Genomic DNA, 17,620 nt, shown 5'->3' on the forward strand with positions numbered 1-17,620 from the left:
TTCACCATAGAATACCAGAATTGGCAGATGCACCACTGGTGCCCTGTGCTTTTTACAGATGAAAGCAGGTTCACCCTGAGCACGTGACAGAAGTGAAAGGGTCTGGAGAAGCCATGGAGAACATTATGCTGCCTGTAACATCATTCAGCATGAGCAGTTTGGTGGTGGGTTAATGATTGTCTGGGGAGGCATATCCATGGAGGGTCACACAGACCACTACAGGCTTGACAAAGGCACTTTGGCTGCCATTAGGTATCAGGATGAAATCCTTGGACCCATTGTCAGACCCTATGCTGGTACAGTGGCTCCTGGTGCACGACAATTCCTGGCCTCATGTGGTGAGAGTATGCAGGCAGTTCCTGGAGGATGAAGGAATTGATACCATTGACTGGCCACCACACTTTCCTGACCTAAATCCAATAGAACACCTCTGGGACATTATGTTTTGGTCCATCCAATGCCACCAGGTTGCACCTCAGACTGTCCAGGAGCTCAGTGATGCCCTGGTCCAGATCTGGGAGGAGATCCCCCACAACACCATCTGTCATCTCATTAGAAGCATGCACCGATGTTGTCAGGCATGTATACAAGAACACAGGGGCCATACAAAGTGCTGCGTACAATTTTGAGTTGCTGCAACTAAATTTTGGCAAAATGGACTAGCCTGCCACATAATTTTTTCACTCTGATTTTTGGGGCGTCTTTGAATTCAGGGCTCTGTAGGTTGATCATTTTCATATCCATCAAACGATGTGGCATCCTTTCGTTCCTAACACATTACCCAGTCTATATCAGTATAGATATCCAGGAGGATTTTTTTTTCCCATTGAGATCTGATGTGTTTTCAAAGTGTTCCTTTAATTTTTTTGAGCAGTTTATTTATCTTGACATAGCCAAACAGGAGTTGAAAAATATTTGCAGGCTTGTAAAATACCTGATCATCAGACAATGTGGGCCATAATGGGATGGATAACAAGGAAGTTTCTGAATATTTCTGACTCCTAGTACAATTAACTTTTTTTACTTTTGTGAACTCATTTTATTATGTGTTAAGCATTTAATTAATTTATTGTGTAAATAATTTTCTAAATTGTTTTTTATTATACAGTTGAAACAAATCCTAAAAAAACTGGTTCTGAAAAAAATGTAATCATTTTTTTTTGTATTAATAGAGCAGATAATTAGTAAATTAACCAAAGTGCAGTCTTTCTTTTTTGCATTCAACTAAACTTAATATCAAAGTGATATACAGTATCTTGAATAAGAACATTTGTAAAAATATCTTAAGACTTTCCACATATTTTGAATACAATAAAGCATTTTTAGTGCTTGCAGACTACATTGATAAATTACATGGAGCCCTGAATACCAATTATCTGATGTATTATAAAAAAAAACATGTATTCAATTATTTTTTCCAATTACATTTCGCAATAATAAGATTTTTTTTATGTTTCCACTGGATTGATGGGAATAGACTCAAATAGTTGTTCTAAGAAGTATAACATTTGCCACATGAGGGCCCTATAGCTGGACTCTTTTCACACAGTAAAAACATGTAGGAAAATTCATGCTTTCAAATCAATAGCTTCTTCTACAGTCTAACTGCTGAAAATGTGTCAAATTAATTTTTGAATAGATAAATTCAGCATGAGATATAAAGACAATGTGTTGCATTATATAAATATACTATTACATACTGTGTTAACTTTTCATAAAATATGAGGTTTTTGCCTGTCTTTAAATTAAAATAATCACTAGATGAAGACTCAAGGGCCTGAACTGCTGCCAATGACACCTTTTAATTACTTTTTCAACATGGCAATAAATGTAATCAATGCTACTTTTTAACATATAGTATACATAATTTGCATAACCCCAGTAAAAAACTGAGAAATTCTCAGTGAGTGAGCAGCACTTCAGCTCAGTTCTGCAGGCCTACTGCACATATATTTTGTGAATGGCAAGCTGTAAGATTAATGAATGGAAAACTGCATTAATTTAACTTACAAATATTCAGAATGACTTTCCAGAATGAAAACCACTTTACACTTTCTTCAGTGCACGTGTTGGCAAGCTGTAATTCTAATCAGAGCAATAAGTGCAAGACATGGAACTTTCTGCTTCAAACTGACACATTATACTTCCTATATTAACCTGGTAGGACTGGCCGTAGTCCAAGGGGGCCTCTCGTTGGGGAAATGCCACGAACTATACAGTCAAACAGAAAACTGATCTGTTCCCCTTCAGCACAGGAGAGAAAGAAAACACCAGCCCCTGTAAGAAAAACAAAAATACAGTGTCTTAGATTTTATCCAAGTGATAGAGTACATTTCAGAGGAAATATACATTTTTACAAATTGTTGCATTAAAAAACTGATTGTAAATTAAAAAAAAAAAACTTGTTGCAATTACATTTTGTTTTCTGAAGGAAAAGTGGAGTGATTTTCATTATTTTTACACAAATATAGGTGATAAATATAAAACAAGAATGTAAACCAGAGAATGTAAAACACAGACAACATTGACCCTTATTACACTGAAATATTGTAGATCGTCTTAAAATATAAAAACAGGTTTGACTTGATTAATTTTGATTTTAGTCCTTACATTAGAGTAAAACTGGTATTTCAATGTTAAGACTGAAAAATGTTAAGACTTTTGATATCCATAGTATCTTACTTAATATCTGATGACCTATTTTTTTTTAAATGAACTGTTTTGTTCTGGTAAATGGTGCTACAACAGACAAATCAAAAGGAAAATACTATCTATTTTTCATTTTGTTATAAGAGTAACTGGTTACATTTCAATATGAGAAGTCTCCTTTGCTTTGAAGTTTTCTTTCTTTTTAGTCATTCTGGTGGGTGTTCAGGCCACAGTGTGTGTGTGTGTGTGTGCTATAAAAAGCCAAATTTCCCCTGGGAACAAAGTTCTATCTATCTATCTATCTCTCTCTCTCTCTCTCTCCAGTCATTTATAGTTATATCCACGGTAAAATGGAATTTACAAGATATTTCTAATTATCAAATTTCTTTCAATAATTAGTTTATCTTCAATCTTAATACTCCAAAGAGCCTTACAATTATAGCATATAAGGATTCATAGAGAAACACAGGGACAAATGTAAAACTTAAACTTCAAATCTGCGTGAGCACCAAATAAAGGTTATCCTCCACTCTCTTCAGGTGACAGTATGTGTGTTAAAAATACTTTTCCTTCATATCTTTTTTAACTTTATCCACCTACATCCGCTTTGGCCTCCCTCACTTTCTCTTCCCCTGTACTTCCATTTCCAGCACTTTTTTTCCAACATATTCATTGTCTGTACTCCTAACATGTCCATACCACTTCAACCTAGTTCAATGTACTTTCTTAGATATCTCTCCCACTTTTGTAGTGCCTCTGATTGTCTCATTTCTTATTCTGTCCATGATAGTAACCCCACACATCCATCTCAACATTCTCATTTCTGCCTCATCTAACTTCTGCTCCTGTACTCCTTTTACTGCCCATCTCAGCTCCATACATAATTACTAATCTTAGAACTGTCTCAAAAACTTTACCTTAAATTTTACTTCATTCTTCGATCACACAATAATCCTGATACCTTCTTCCAGTTCACACTGCACTCTACAGTTTATCTCTACATATAGTTTTCCATCTCCGATCCTAGATATTTTCAACAGCTCTCCCTGCAGGCTAACTTCTGAATTGTGATCATCATTACACCGCATATATTCTGTCTTCTTATTATTTATCTTCATCTCTGTGTCTTCCAAATACCTCCTTCATTCATCCATCTTACTGGCCACTTATTTTTTTCAGGAGTTACACAACACAATGTCATCAGCAAAAAGGCATGCACCAGTAAGATTGGTCTATTATCCCTTGACTCCATCGAGTAGATGGGGTCCTTTCTTTGGATTGGCTGGCCCAGCGCTGACTTGGCTATGGAATGGCCAATAGGGGAGGCAGCTTGATGGCCAAGGTTTACAGGATTCTGAACAAATCCATATCATATTATGTGATATCATCTACTGTTGAATTCTGCTCTATCCTTGTAATATTTCTATTGCACTATTATATTGCATTAAGGATTACTTGTGTTTCTTTCTGTGTATTGTATTGACCCCCTTTTTTAAAACCAACTGCACACCCAACCTACCTGGAAAGGGGTCTCTCTTTGAACTGCCTTTTGCAAGGTTTCTTCCATCTTTTTTCCCTAAAAGGGTTTTTTTGGGAGTTTTTCCTTGTATTCTTAGAGAGTTAAGGTTGGATGGGCTGTCAAAAGGCAGGGCCTGTTAAAGCCCATTGCGGCATTTCTTGTGTGAATTTGGGCTATATAAAGATAAATTGTAATTGTGTTGTATTGTATTGTATTTTCCATGTTGGAACAAATTACATACATTAGGATAGCCTGTGAGTTCTGCGATCCAAATTCAAAGAGTTAGGTACTAGGCTGAGGAACAGAACTGACAAGGTAGTCCTCTGTAAAGTTCTGCCTCTGCCACCCACCAGTTTAGAACTATACGTGGAGGAGCGTCAACAGTGTAGGATTAAAAATGCTTAGTAATGCAAATTCTAACACAAAATTTAAATACAGAAGGAGTAACGCATTAAAAATAGCTTGCCTTACTACTAGAAGTATCAAAAATAAGGCAAATGAGTTGGAGTTGTATGTAGATGAGCATAATTGTATTATAGCTATAACGGAAACCTGGCTAAATAACAAAGGGTGGAATGAGTGTAACATAGAGGGGTACACGTTTTTTAGGAAGGGTAGACAGAACAGAAAAGAAGGTGAAGTGGCTGTTTATGTCAAACAGAATTTAAATGCAAGTCTCCATCAGTTGGACGATGAGCCCCATCTTAGTGAGGACATGTGGATTCGCCTGGAAAATATTAGGGAAAAACGTATTATTTTAGAAGTGTGTTATTGACCACCCAATGCAGACAGTAATTTCAACAAACATCTTTTCAGTAACAATAGAAAGGCAAGCTTACAGGTGATATTATAGTCATGGTGGACTTTAATTATCCAAATATTAACTGGGATAACCTTGCAAATGGAGGAGCACAAGAACAGGAGTTTTTAGATGTAGTCAGTTACTGTTTTTTAACACAGTATGTTAAAACACTAACGCGGGGTGAAGCCTGTTTGGATTTAGTATTTTGTAATAATCAGGATAGAATTGAGGGGGCAGAGGTGATTGACCACTAGTAACCTTAATATAGTACAGTTCTCAATGTTTTATAAGAGTACAGGTACAAAGACTAAAACTATTAACTTTGGTTGGGCAAATTTTGAACAGATGTGGCAAAGACTGTGTAGCTGCTAGTAGGTAAGGCAGGATCAAGCACGGGTCAAACACGTGCCAAAAGAAATCTCTCAGTCCAAAAGTTTATTTTAACACTAGAATTACCAAAGCCAATGAAAAAACTTGTAATCCAGGCCCAATTTTAAATCCCTTCACACCTCTCCGTCAGCGTCTTTTGTATTGTAAATGTGTCGATAAGCCCAAGCAGCCTGCTATCCCATCCCCCCACCAACAAAGAAAGGGCAGAAAGTTCTCTCAGCTCAAGTCTTTTTACCTGCGTGTGAGTTGCCAAAAGTTGTATAGAGTAAATAATATATTACTATTTGGAATACAGTATACCCCCAAAATTCGCGGGGGTTACATTCCTAGAGTACCCGCAAATTGTGAAAAACTGCAAATTTTGGATGTGGTTACAAAAATGGCTATTTTCATAGTTTAAACCCTACATCTGCCCCAAAACACTTTAATTTAATTTCAAACTCAGCTTAATACATCACCTAAAAATAAAGAGTGTAAAGATAAACCTGTACACTGTACTGCTATGTCTCCTGCAGTGCTAGAATGTAAAATACCGATGTTACCGCTATATGTACCGTAATTCATGCAAGCGCGTTTTCATTGCCAGAAGCCTTAGATGGTGCAGCTCATTTCGGTGGCATCTTGGGGTTTTAACCGTTAAACTGCCACATACTTGGGGGTTAATGCATCCCTGGACGCCAAAAACGTTTTTGCTGCAATTTAAGTGAACGTCACAACAAAGAAAAAGTAAAATTTTAATGGAACACATTTTTTTTCATGCAAAGAGCATCACAATTACTGCAACACTAATCACTTTACACACTGCTAATGAACTGTAAAAACTATTTAAGAAAACTACTGGAACAATATGTACAAACTCCAACTGACGCCATGGATGTAAATCACTGAGCCAACTGCTCTTAAACTGGCTGCACAAAAGCACACAGATGTAAGCACCGATGCTTGCGGGCTAATCTTAGTTCAGCTTGGGTCACAGAATTGCAGGAAGACAGGAAGAGACAGGAACTTTATTCAAACACTTCAAACAAACATGTCTCTTTCAGAAGTAAAAGGTGCTCAGCATGCAGTTAGTTAACGATTAAACAATAGACAAACATCATAGTAGCATAGAATGTCTGGGAGAGGAGAGAGAAACAAAGCAGTAAGCCAAAAAGGACAGGTACGGTTCAGGCTTTTAAGTAAGTGTAGCGTCACACGAGAAGCCGTAATCGAGAAGATGGTGATTTATTTATTTTTATGGTGGAGATTCCAGCCTTGACCTGACGCGCGCACTCACAAACAGAGACAAAAACAAAGCAAACCGGTAATCAAACAGCAAATAAAATAAGAAAACAACGATAACACACCTGTTCCCCTTACGGCGATTACACATTAAATACAACAAAGCACAAGCAAAACACGCACAGTAAATCATGAAAAAGTTTATGGAAAACGGCAACAGATGAAATGTAATGATGAAAATAGATAGTCCAGAGATCCGCACGTTGAATGGGAATGTACAGACAGTCCTACCAGTAGTTCCTAAAATGGTGAAGACGGGTGGACGGGTTCAGGAGCGCTCCTTTCTTTGCAGGATGGCCATGAATCCACTTACAGTCCTCATGTACACGTGCAGACAATGCAGACGCACGAAACGATCCAGGATAAAATGAATAAGTACAGATAACCCAACAGAAGGCAAACAGACAGGAACTTGAAACACAAATTACAAAAACTTTTTTTTTTTTTTTTTAGCTTTTGGTCACAGGCCCCCTTTTTAAAAGCCATGCTGACATCCTTTGACCTCAACAGCCCCAGCACCCTCAGCAGAAGACAAATCAGAGCCACTGCAGGAACATGCAGTTTCAAATTCTATTGGCTACTTTCACCATCCCAAGTCGCCTTTTTTTCTACAGCTGATTCTTGTTCTCTCTACAGTACAGTATTGCCATGAAAAAAGCCATAAAATTGGGGAGGATATTGAGGCCCCAAACTCTGAACCACGACTTCGTGGGGGTCTACTGTACATGCATTTCATGTGTGTTCCATGTCTACAACACATTGTTAAAACAGAAACATTTTTCATGTTTTAGTAATAATTGACAAAATGTAGACATGAAGTGTATAATGTGTGAAGCCTGAAGTTCAAATATCAAATAAACACTTTTACAAAAGGTAAGAGTATGACAAAACAAGTGCACTTTTATTTAAGAATATAACTGCAGAAAAAGAACTCGCGTTAGGGTGCGACATTGACACACCCTTAATACAACCACTTTGGTAGCGCAGTGGTAAAAACTGCTGACTGTGGGTCAAAAGGTAGCCGGTTTGATCCCGGATGCCTTCATTTTGAGAAATGAGTTGCTCTTATTCTTACTATTACAGAATAAAAATATACATTTGATTTGAGTCTGTAATAGCCGCTGTAAATTTATGGTACTTGTAAAGGTTACAGTTTTTTTTTATTATTCAATTTTATTCTTCCAGTCACCTTCACGCTCCCCCTATCTGACACTAATGTATTCACACAAACACGTGCTATAACAGAGGTAAACTCAGAAGATGATGAGGGTTTTACATCGGAGAAAGAGAACAGAAGCCCTCCCCGCAAGAAACGTCCACTCACACATAAGAACAACCCAGGTGCACCAGGCGTAAAGGCAAAAGATGGAACCGCTTGGATGCAGCAACAGGTTGGGCATCAATCTGCCAGTCAATGTGCCACACGCGTGTCCTTCAAAGAAAAAGCAGCACTTACAAAGCTCGCCACGGTATTGTGCAAAGTCCTGTTTCTGATTAAGTTTTCTGATAGTCTTTAAATGAAAAACATTTACATGTTACTTATATTAAAGCCAGATCGAATGTTATTTACCTTAATTTATTTACATATCTTCTTACAGCGTAAAGTCAAAAGTAGGCTGCAGAGCTTCCTGTGTTTGATGCATGCTCACAAAGCCACGAAAAGTGCATGCCAACACTTCAGTACGCGAGCAATGGTACGAGAATGCAGTCAGACTTCTTTTTTGGGACATATATCGTCCAGATCTAAACACTAGTGTGGAGGGTCACTTGTGTACTGAACAATCTATAGCTGCATATGGAAGCTGCTGTTGCACTTTTGCCATGACTGTACTTTGTGAGCATGCCCTTGTATTCCAAATAATATATCCAATATATTATTTACCCTATACAAGTCCAGGCAACTCACTTGCAGGTAAACAGACTTGAGCTGAGAGAGCTTTCTGCGTTGGTGGGGAGATGGAACAGCAGGCTGTTTGCTGCTTTTCTTGATTGACACATTTACAACACAAAAGACACTCATGGAGAAATGCAAAAGGATTTAAGGTGGGCCAGGATTACAAGCTTTTTCGTAGGCTTTGGTAATTTTAGTGTTAAAAGATTTAATAAAAATTCAATGCAAACAGTTCACACGAGAATAAACAAAAAGGGTGTTCCACATTTATACTAATAAAAGGCAAAGCACTCACTCACTCACTCACTCACTCACTCACTCATCACTAATTCTCCAACTTCCCGTGTAGGGAGAAGGCTGAAATTTGGCAGGCTCATTCATTACAGCTTACTTGCAAAAGTTGGGCAGGTTTCATTTCGAAATTCTACGCGTAATGGTTATAACTGGAACCTATTTTTTCATCCATATACTATAATAGACTTCTACTCGATGCCCGTGGGAGGCGGAGTTATGCCTCCCACGTAATTTAGTGCCTGCCCATATAAGGCCGTCTGTCAGTGGCAATCCATTAGAAACACTGCCGCTAAATATTCACGGGTGAAGGACTGTGCTTATGCAGAGGAAGATGAGATGGTCAGGGTGGTGTTTGGCACAAACTCAGCGAAACTGCGTGTATTCAGTGTGTCACGTCTCAGGAGGAAGACGAGCTGTTTATTGATGTAGTAAGAAACGAATCGATGAATGAAACCTCTTATCTTTACAACGATTGACAAACGCGGAATGTAACTTGAACACAACACATCCTACAAATACGAACCTGACTGAAAGAAATAATGATAATCAAATCCTTGATGACAGCAACACTCATAACACTCACAAAACAATTACTGTATATTGACAATCATGTTACGTTATTTTTAAAATGTTCCCTTTTCTTTTTCATAACTTCTTTAACACACTACTTCTCCTGCGGCTGAGTATATATATATATGTATATATATACCCCGATCTACATACGCTCAAATAGACAAACCACACGCCATGGTGCAATGGTAGAGGCTTTGCCTCTAGCGCCCGAGGTTTGATTCCCGAGAGGGGGTGCACTGAGTATGTACGCGCGCTTCCTGATTCATTTACCCTCGCATCCCCTTGGTTGAGACGTATGAAAAACATGCGGTTAACGCAGAAAGACAGATCACCAATTGAAGCTTTATTAATAATGGATACTTTATTCGCCATCAATGATTGTTTTGGTAAAGCCATACTCAGTGTATTCATTAGATGAGCGGTAAAAAGTAGGAGCGAGGGGAGGGTGACTTATTGAGGCACGCAGGCAAAACCACAATTGCATGCGGCTCGATGTAGTGCACGTCAACTCGATCTGAATTGCGCGATCACATTCGAAAAAATATATCTTTTCAAGTTCTATTTAGTCCATATATGTCAAAATCAAGGCCCACAAGCCACATCCGGCCCGGTGTGTAATTATATCCGGCCCGCGAGATCATTTTTTATATTATTGTTATTAATGGCCCGGGGATATGAAGCGCTGGTAACACAATAAACTACAGATCCCATAATGCAGCGCTTCAGCTGCCTTTCGAACACTTACGCGTTAATCAAGTCTAGCTTATGATGCTGCAAGTTATTGCGAAGCTAGCCCACACGATGCTGAACAGAAAAGTTGATTCTGAAAATAGAGCCTTTAAAAACCGATGGGAGGCTGAGTATATGTTTACTGACATTGCCGGTAAACCCGTGTGTCTCATTTGTGGAGCTAATGTGGCTGCAATAACAGAATTTAATTTAAGATGGCACTATGAGACAAAGCATCAGGATAACCAGAAAGACCTGAATGCAATGCACAAGATACAGAAAGCAGAAGAGTTAAAGAAGAATCTGACACTTCAGCAGACGTTTTTACCCGTGCAAAATCACAAAGTGATTTCAAGTGAAGTTGCTTTTATGGGAGACACAAATGCACCAGTGCAACTTGCCCCACTTTCCCTGTTGCCAAGTAATGTTGAACCAAGTCGGCACAACGGTGTTCCAAAATACACACTTTGCTGATAAAATGAGCGCACTGAGTTTGCACGAAGAACAAGAAAAGAATTTTGAGTTGTTTCGCAACCCATTTGCTGTCGATGTGGAAACTGCACCTGTGCAGATTCACATGGAGGTGATTGAGCTGCAGTGTAATGGCACACTGAAGGCAAAGTACGATACTGCAGGGCCCGCACAGTTTATTCCCTCCATTCCCGCACAAATGCTCCAGCTCTGTCTACATGCGGCTCGAACCTTGTGCATGTTTGGTAGCACATATCTGTGTGAGAAGCTCTTCTCAGTGATAAAGACTAACAAAACAGCACACAGGAGTCGCCTCACTGATGAGCACCTGCAGTCCATCCTGAGAATCTCCACAACACAGAACTTCACACCAAACATAAACGAACTTGTTGCCAAAAAAAGATGCCAGGCGTCCAGCTCTGATAAAATGACATATGAGCAAAGACAACTGAATGATTTGATTTGTTATTGCTGAAAAGAACAAATTTTATTTATATTTTCAGGTTTTGTTATGCAGCATGTTCATATTTGAATGTGTATAATTTTGACAGGATATATTTTTATTGAGAGCAAAATCTTTTGGGATATTTAAAATTTAAGTTTATTTTTTATAAAATTACATAAGAGTAAAGAAATTTGAATGTTTGTTCTTTTAACGTTTACTTTATTTCTAACTTGTATAATTTAGACAGGATATATTTTTATGGAGAGCAAAATATTATGTTATTTAAGGTTTGAGTTGATTTATTCCGGAATAATATTCCTGTCTGTTTTTATTCATATTTATGTCCAAAAAAGTAAAGTTTTAAAAGTTTTAAAGTTTTAAAAGTTTAGTTTTAGTGCGTTCAATAAATGTTTATCCTGTTCGCCCGCAAACTATAAAGTGTGTTTTGGATTTTGGCCCCCTGTGCAATTAAGTTTGACACCCCTGATTTAGTCGACAAAAATATCTTTGGTTGGAATGTAAGGCGAATTTACTCTTTACATTTGTATGGTGAAGAAAAATGTATGCAATGATGCCTACATTTAACTTACATTCCTACCAAAGATATTTCTGTCGACTAAATAAAAATTCTTTCTATTTAAAATTTAAACAGAATTTGAACAGTTTGATAGTTCATAATATCCACGCAGACTTGCACGTAAGAGCGGGAGTCATCCGTTTTAACAAACAGCGTATTGCACTGATACTGAAATAGCCTGCCCATTTAATTATTTAGGAATGGATAAATAAACTAAGATTTTGTACAAATAATGTTTTTCATTTTTCTTCCTTGATGGATTCTGCTACCCCCAGCAACAGTTGCTCGCACCCCAAAGAGTGTATATATATATATATATATATATATATCTATATATATATATCTATCTATCTATACTAATAAAAGGCAAAGCCCTCACTCACTCACTCACTCACTCACTCATCACTAATTCTCCAACTTCCCGTGTGGGTGGAAGGCTGAAATTTGGCAGGTTCATTCCTTACAGCTTCCTTACAAAAGTTGGGCAGGTTTTATATCGAAATTCTACGCGTAATGGTCATAACTGGAAGCAGTTTTTCTCCATTTACTGTAATGGAGATGAGCTTCATCGCCGTGGGAGTTTAGTGTGACATCATCACGCCTCCCGTAATCCGCAGTACATAGAAAACCAGGAAGACCTAAAAAGCGCTGAAGAAAACATGCATTATATAATTGAGAAGGCAGCGAAACAATAAGAAGCGGCGAGTGACATATACAACCATATTCATGAGTTCTGCTACTTCGGAAACAAAGCACGATGTAAACCTACACTTTAAATTAAGTTCATAGACAGGCTGCCGCTGGCGTTTGTAATTTAGTGCCTGCCCATATAAGGCCGTCCGTCAGCGGCAATCAATAGCAAACTCCACTAAATATTCACGGGTTAAGGACTGTGCTTATGCAGAGGAAGATGAGATGGTCAGGGTGGTGTTTGACACAAACTCAGCGAAACTGCGAGAGAAAGTTTTAAGTGCCAGGACTAAGGTAACATTAAATACAGCCATGGACATAGCGAGATGGCACCAGCACAGCTGGGAAACTTCGATGCATGTACAGGCGGCTCCGCGTGAACTGGCGCAGTGCACAGATAAAAGCAACAGTTCCAAAGCTGAACAAAACCGAATTACACAATTGAAAAGGCAGCAAAAATATGAAGCGTCTGATACATACAAGCATATTCATAAATCCAAAACAAAGCACACGTTGGAAAAAGTCAATGTCCGCTAAAGGAAGACAGTGTAAAAAACCGTGCATGCAGTGTGTCAGGTCTCAGATAAAGAAGAAGGCGAGCTGTTTATTGATGCAGTAAGAAGCGAATCGATGAATGAAACCTGTCATCTTTACAGCGATTGACAAACCGGAATGTAACTTGAACACAACACATCCTACAAATACGAACCTGATTGAAAGAAATAATGATAATCAAATCCTTGATGACAGCAACACTCAGTAACACTCACAAAACAAATACTGTATATTGACAGTCATGTTACGTTATTTTTAAAATGTTCCCTTTTCTTTTCTAGCTTTTTAACACACTACTTCTCGCTGCGATCGGCGGGTATATATATATATATGTATATATATAACCCGATCTACATACTCGAATAATGGATACTTTATTAGCCATCAATGATTGTTTTGGTAAAGCCATACTCAGTGTATTCATTAGATGAGCGGTAAAAAGTAAGAGCGAGGGAGGATGACTTATTGAGGCATGCAGGCTGTAGTCTTGCGTCAACTCTATCTGAATTGCGCGATCACATTTGAAAAAATATATCTTTTCAAGTTCTATTTAGTCCATATGTGTCAAACTCAAGGGCGGGGCCACATCCGACCAGTGTAATTATATCCGGCCCGAGATCATTTTATATACTGTATTATTGTTATTAAAGCCGGGTATATGAAGCGCTGGTAACACAATAAACTACAGATCCCATAATGCAGCGCTTCAGCTGCCTTGCCGAACACTTACCGAGTTAATCAAGTTATTGCGAAGCTAGCTCACGATGCTGAAGAAAAGTTGATTCTGAAAATAGAGCCTTTAAAACCGATGGGAGGCTGAGTATATGTTTACTGAACCCGTGTGTCTCATTTGTGGAGCTAATGTGGCTGTAATTACAGAATTTAATCTAAGGCGGCACTATGAGACAAAACATCAGGGTTAACCTGAATGCAATGCAGAAGATACAGAAAGCAGCATAATTAAATAAGAATCTGACACTTCAGCGGACGTTTTACCCGTGCACAATCACAAAGTGATTTCAAGTGAAGCTGCTTTTATGGGAGACACAAATGCACCAGTGCACCTTGCCCCACTTTCCCTGTTGCCAAGTAATGTTAAACCAAGTCGTCACTACGGTGTTCCCAAATCGCACTTTGCTGATAAACTGCGCACTGAGTTTGCACGGCGCTTTGGTGACTTTGAAGAACAAAAAAAGTCCGTCTACATGCGGCTCGAACCTTGTGCATGTTTGGTAGCACATATCTGTGTGAGAAGCTCTTCTCAGTGATAAAGACTAACAAAACAGCACACAGGAGTCGCCTCACTGATGAGCACCTGCAATCCATCCTGAGAATCTCCACAACACAGAACCTCACACCAAACATAAACGAACCTGTGGCCAAAAAAAGATGCCAGGCGTCCAGCTCTAAAATGACATATGAGCAAAGAAAACTGAATGATTTGATTTGTTATTGCTGAAAGGAACACATTTTATTTATATTTCCAGGTTTTGTTATGCAGCATGTTCATATTTGAATTTGTATAATTTTGACAGGATATATTTTTATGGAGAGCAAAATCTTTTGGGATATTTAAAATCTAAGTTTATTTTTATATAAAATTACATAAGAGTAAAGAAATTTGAATGTTTGTTCTTTTAACGTTTACTTTATTTCTAACTTGTATAATTTAGACAGGATATATTTTTATGGAGAGCAAAATATTATAAGTTGTTTAAGGTTTGAGTTGATTTATTCACAAATAATATTCCTGTCTGTTTTTACCATTCCTACCAAAGATATTTCTGTCGACTAAATAAAAATTCCTTCTATTTAAAATTTAAATAGAACTTGAACAAATCTGATAGTTCATAATATCCACGCAGACTTGCGTAAGAGCGGGAGTTATCCGTTTTAACAAGCAGCGTATTGCACTGATACGAAATAGCTGTGTGTGTATATATGTATATATATGTTTATATATGTGTGTGTGTATGTATATATATATATGTATTTGTGTGTATATATGTGTGTGTATGTATGTATGTGTGTATGTATTTATGTGTGTGTGTATATGTATGTGTATATATGTAGATATATATATGTATATATATGTGTATATGTATAGATATGTATATATATATATGTTTATGTGTGTGTGTGTAAATATATATATATATATATATGACAACAACACTCATCACTCACAACAGTGACAAAACAATTACATTGACAATCATGTTACGTTATTTTCAAAATGTTTCCTTTTCTTTTTCATTGCTTCTTTAACACACTACTTCTCCTTTCTGGCCTTGGTATTTTGCTAGTATATATATATATATATATGTGTGTGTGTGTGGGTATATGTATATATGTAGATATGTATGTATATGTATATATATCTTTATATATGTTTGTGTGTATGCATATATATTATATATATTTATGTATTTGTGTGTGTATATGTGTGTGTATGTATATGTATGTGAGTATATGTAGATATGTATATATATGTGGATGTATGTGTATATATATATATATATATATACTAGCAGAATACCAGCCACATGCTGAGAAGTAGTGTGTTAAAGAAGGTACGAAAAAGAAAAGGAAAAATTTTAAAAATAACATAACATGATTGTTAATGTAATTGTTTTTTCATTGATATGAGTGTTGTTCTCATATCTATCTATCTATATATTCTATCTATCTATCTATACTAATAAAAGGCAAAGCCCTCACTCACTCACTGACTGACTCATCACTAATTCTCCAACTTCCGTGTAGGTAGAAGGCTGAAATTTGGCAGGCTTATTCCTTACAGCTTACTTACAAAAGTTGGGCAGGTTTCATTTCGAAATTCTACGCATAAGGGTCATAACTGGAAGCTATTTTTCCCCATATAATGTAATGGAGTCTTGAGTTGGAGATGGCGTGGGGGGAGTTTAGTGTGACATCATCACGCCTCCTACGTAAGTGCGTAGAACAAGGAAGAACTCCAAACAGCGATCAGCACAAAGCGCCATTTCACAATTGAGAAGGCAGAAAAACATTATGAAGCAAATGATGCATACAAGCATATTCATAAGTACAGCTACTGCGGAAACAAAGCACGGCGTGAACCGTAAGTTTATATTAAATTAAGTTCATAGACAGGCTGCCACTAGCGTTTGTAATTTAGTGCCTGCCCATATAAGGCCGTCCATCAGCGGCAATCCAATACAAACACTGCCGGTAAATATTCACGTGAAGGACTGTGCTTATGCAGAGGAAGATGAGATGGTCAGGGTGGTGTTTGGCACAAACTCATTGAAACTGCGAGAGAAACTTTTAAGTGCGGGTCTTAGCTGACATTACGAGATGGCACCAGTACAGCTGGAAACCTTCGATGCAAGAACACCAAGCGGCTCCGTGAACTGGCGCAATGCGCAGACAAAAGCAACAGTTCCAAAGAGTGCTGAACAAAACCGAATTACACAATTGAGAAGGCAGCAAAAAAATATGAAGCGTCTTATACATACAATCATATTCATAAGTGCAGCTACTGCGGAAACAAAGCACACGGTGGAAAAAGTGAATGTCCTGCTAAAGGAAGACAGTGTAAAAAAACCCGTGCATGCAGTTTGTCACATCACAGATAAAAGGAAGGCGAGCTGTTTATTGATGCAGTAAGGAACTAATCGATGAATGAAACCTCTTATCTTTACAGCGATTGACAAACAGGGAATGTAACTTGAACACATCCTACAAATACGAGCCTGATTGAAAGAAATAATGATAATCAAATCCTTGATGACAGCAACATTCAATAACACTCACAAAACAATTACTGTATATTGACAATCATGTTACGTTATTTTTAAAATGTTCCCTTTTCTTTTCATAACTTCTACTTCTCCACTGCGGTACGGGTATATATATAAATGTATATATATACCCGATCTACAATACATACTTTAGCATAGACAAGCCACACGCTGTGGCTAATTGTAGAGTCTTAAGCCTCTAACGCCGACATTGAGGTTCGATTCGAGAGGGGTGTACTGACTATGTAGCGCTACCGATTCATTTACCTTCGCATCTCCTTGGTTTGGGGCGTATGAAAAATATTAGGTTAGCAGAATCATGTTACGTTATTTTTAAAATTTTCCTTTCTTAGCACAAGCACAGCTGAGAAGCTTCGATGCATGTACTCCATAAGCGTTAAAAATAACGCATTTAATCACACTTTCAATTCCAAGCAAGCGGGAACTTTTGTCAATGCATGATTTCCTGGTACATCCATTACACTGATGCACACATCACAGCTACAAAAATGTTAGAGTCGGAATAAAGCGTTCCTACGACTGATCATTTCGACTACCCGAGAAGCCTTGATAAAAGCATGGTTTTGTGCACACTGAAAAGCAAGCAAAATTAGATGCATTACAGAAAGCGGACTTTGTGGCTCTTACTGGGGATCATTGGACTTCCGTGACCGTTAGTAATTCTAAATACATCTAATTACAAAATGTTCAATGATCACACTGTTTTAGCCTAATGTACAAAATAATTTTGGCTAATGTTACTCAGAGTTTAAAGAGTAAGCTGGTCAAATTACCTTTTATGTTTCTGACTTATTTTTTAAGAAGAAAAACTGCACTTTATGTTGAAATTTTGGTTATTATTATTTAAAGACAATACTATTCTGAAAATGTACTTAAAGTACTTAAACTACCACTTTATTTTTAAGTCTGCCCAATTTTAACCAGGGATGATATTTTTGTTTCTGTTTT

General features: G+C 37.6%; 1 protein-coding gene across 4 annotated transcripts in view; it reads right to left on the reverse strand.

The window, feature by feature from the left end:
* dok7b (docking protein 7b) overlaps nt 1–17,620 on the reverse strand; it is a 228,770-nt gene that overhangs the window by 99,220 nt on the left and 111,930 nt on the right. For all 4 annotated transcript variants that reach the window (XM_039751628.1, XM_039751627.1, XM_039751626.1 and 1 more), the window contains exon 5: nt 2,158–2,277. In XM_039751628.1, the coding sequence (XP_039607562.1) occupies nt 2,158–2,277 (120 nt within the window). The remainder of the gene's footprint in view (nt 1–2,157; nt 2,278–17,620) is intronic.

Source organism: Polypterus senegalus, chromosome 4 (assembly GCF_016835505.1).
Source record: "Polypterus senegalus isolate Bchr_013 chromosome 4, ASM1683550v1, whole genome shotgun sequence".
Taxonomy (NCBI): domain Eukaryota; kingdom Metazoa; phylum Chordata; class Cladistia; order Polypteriformes; family Polypteridae; genus Polypterus; species Polypterus senegalus.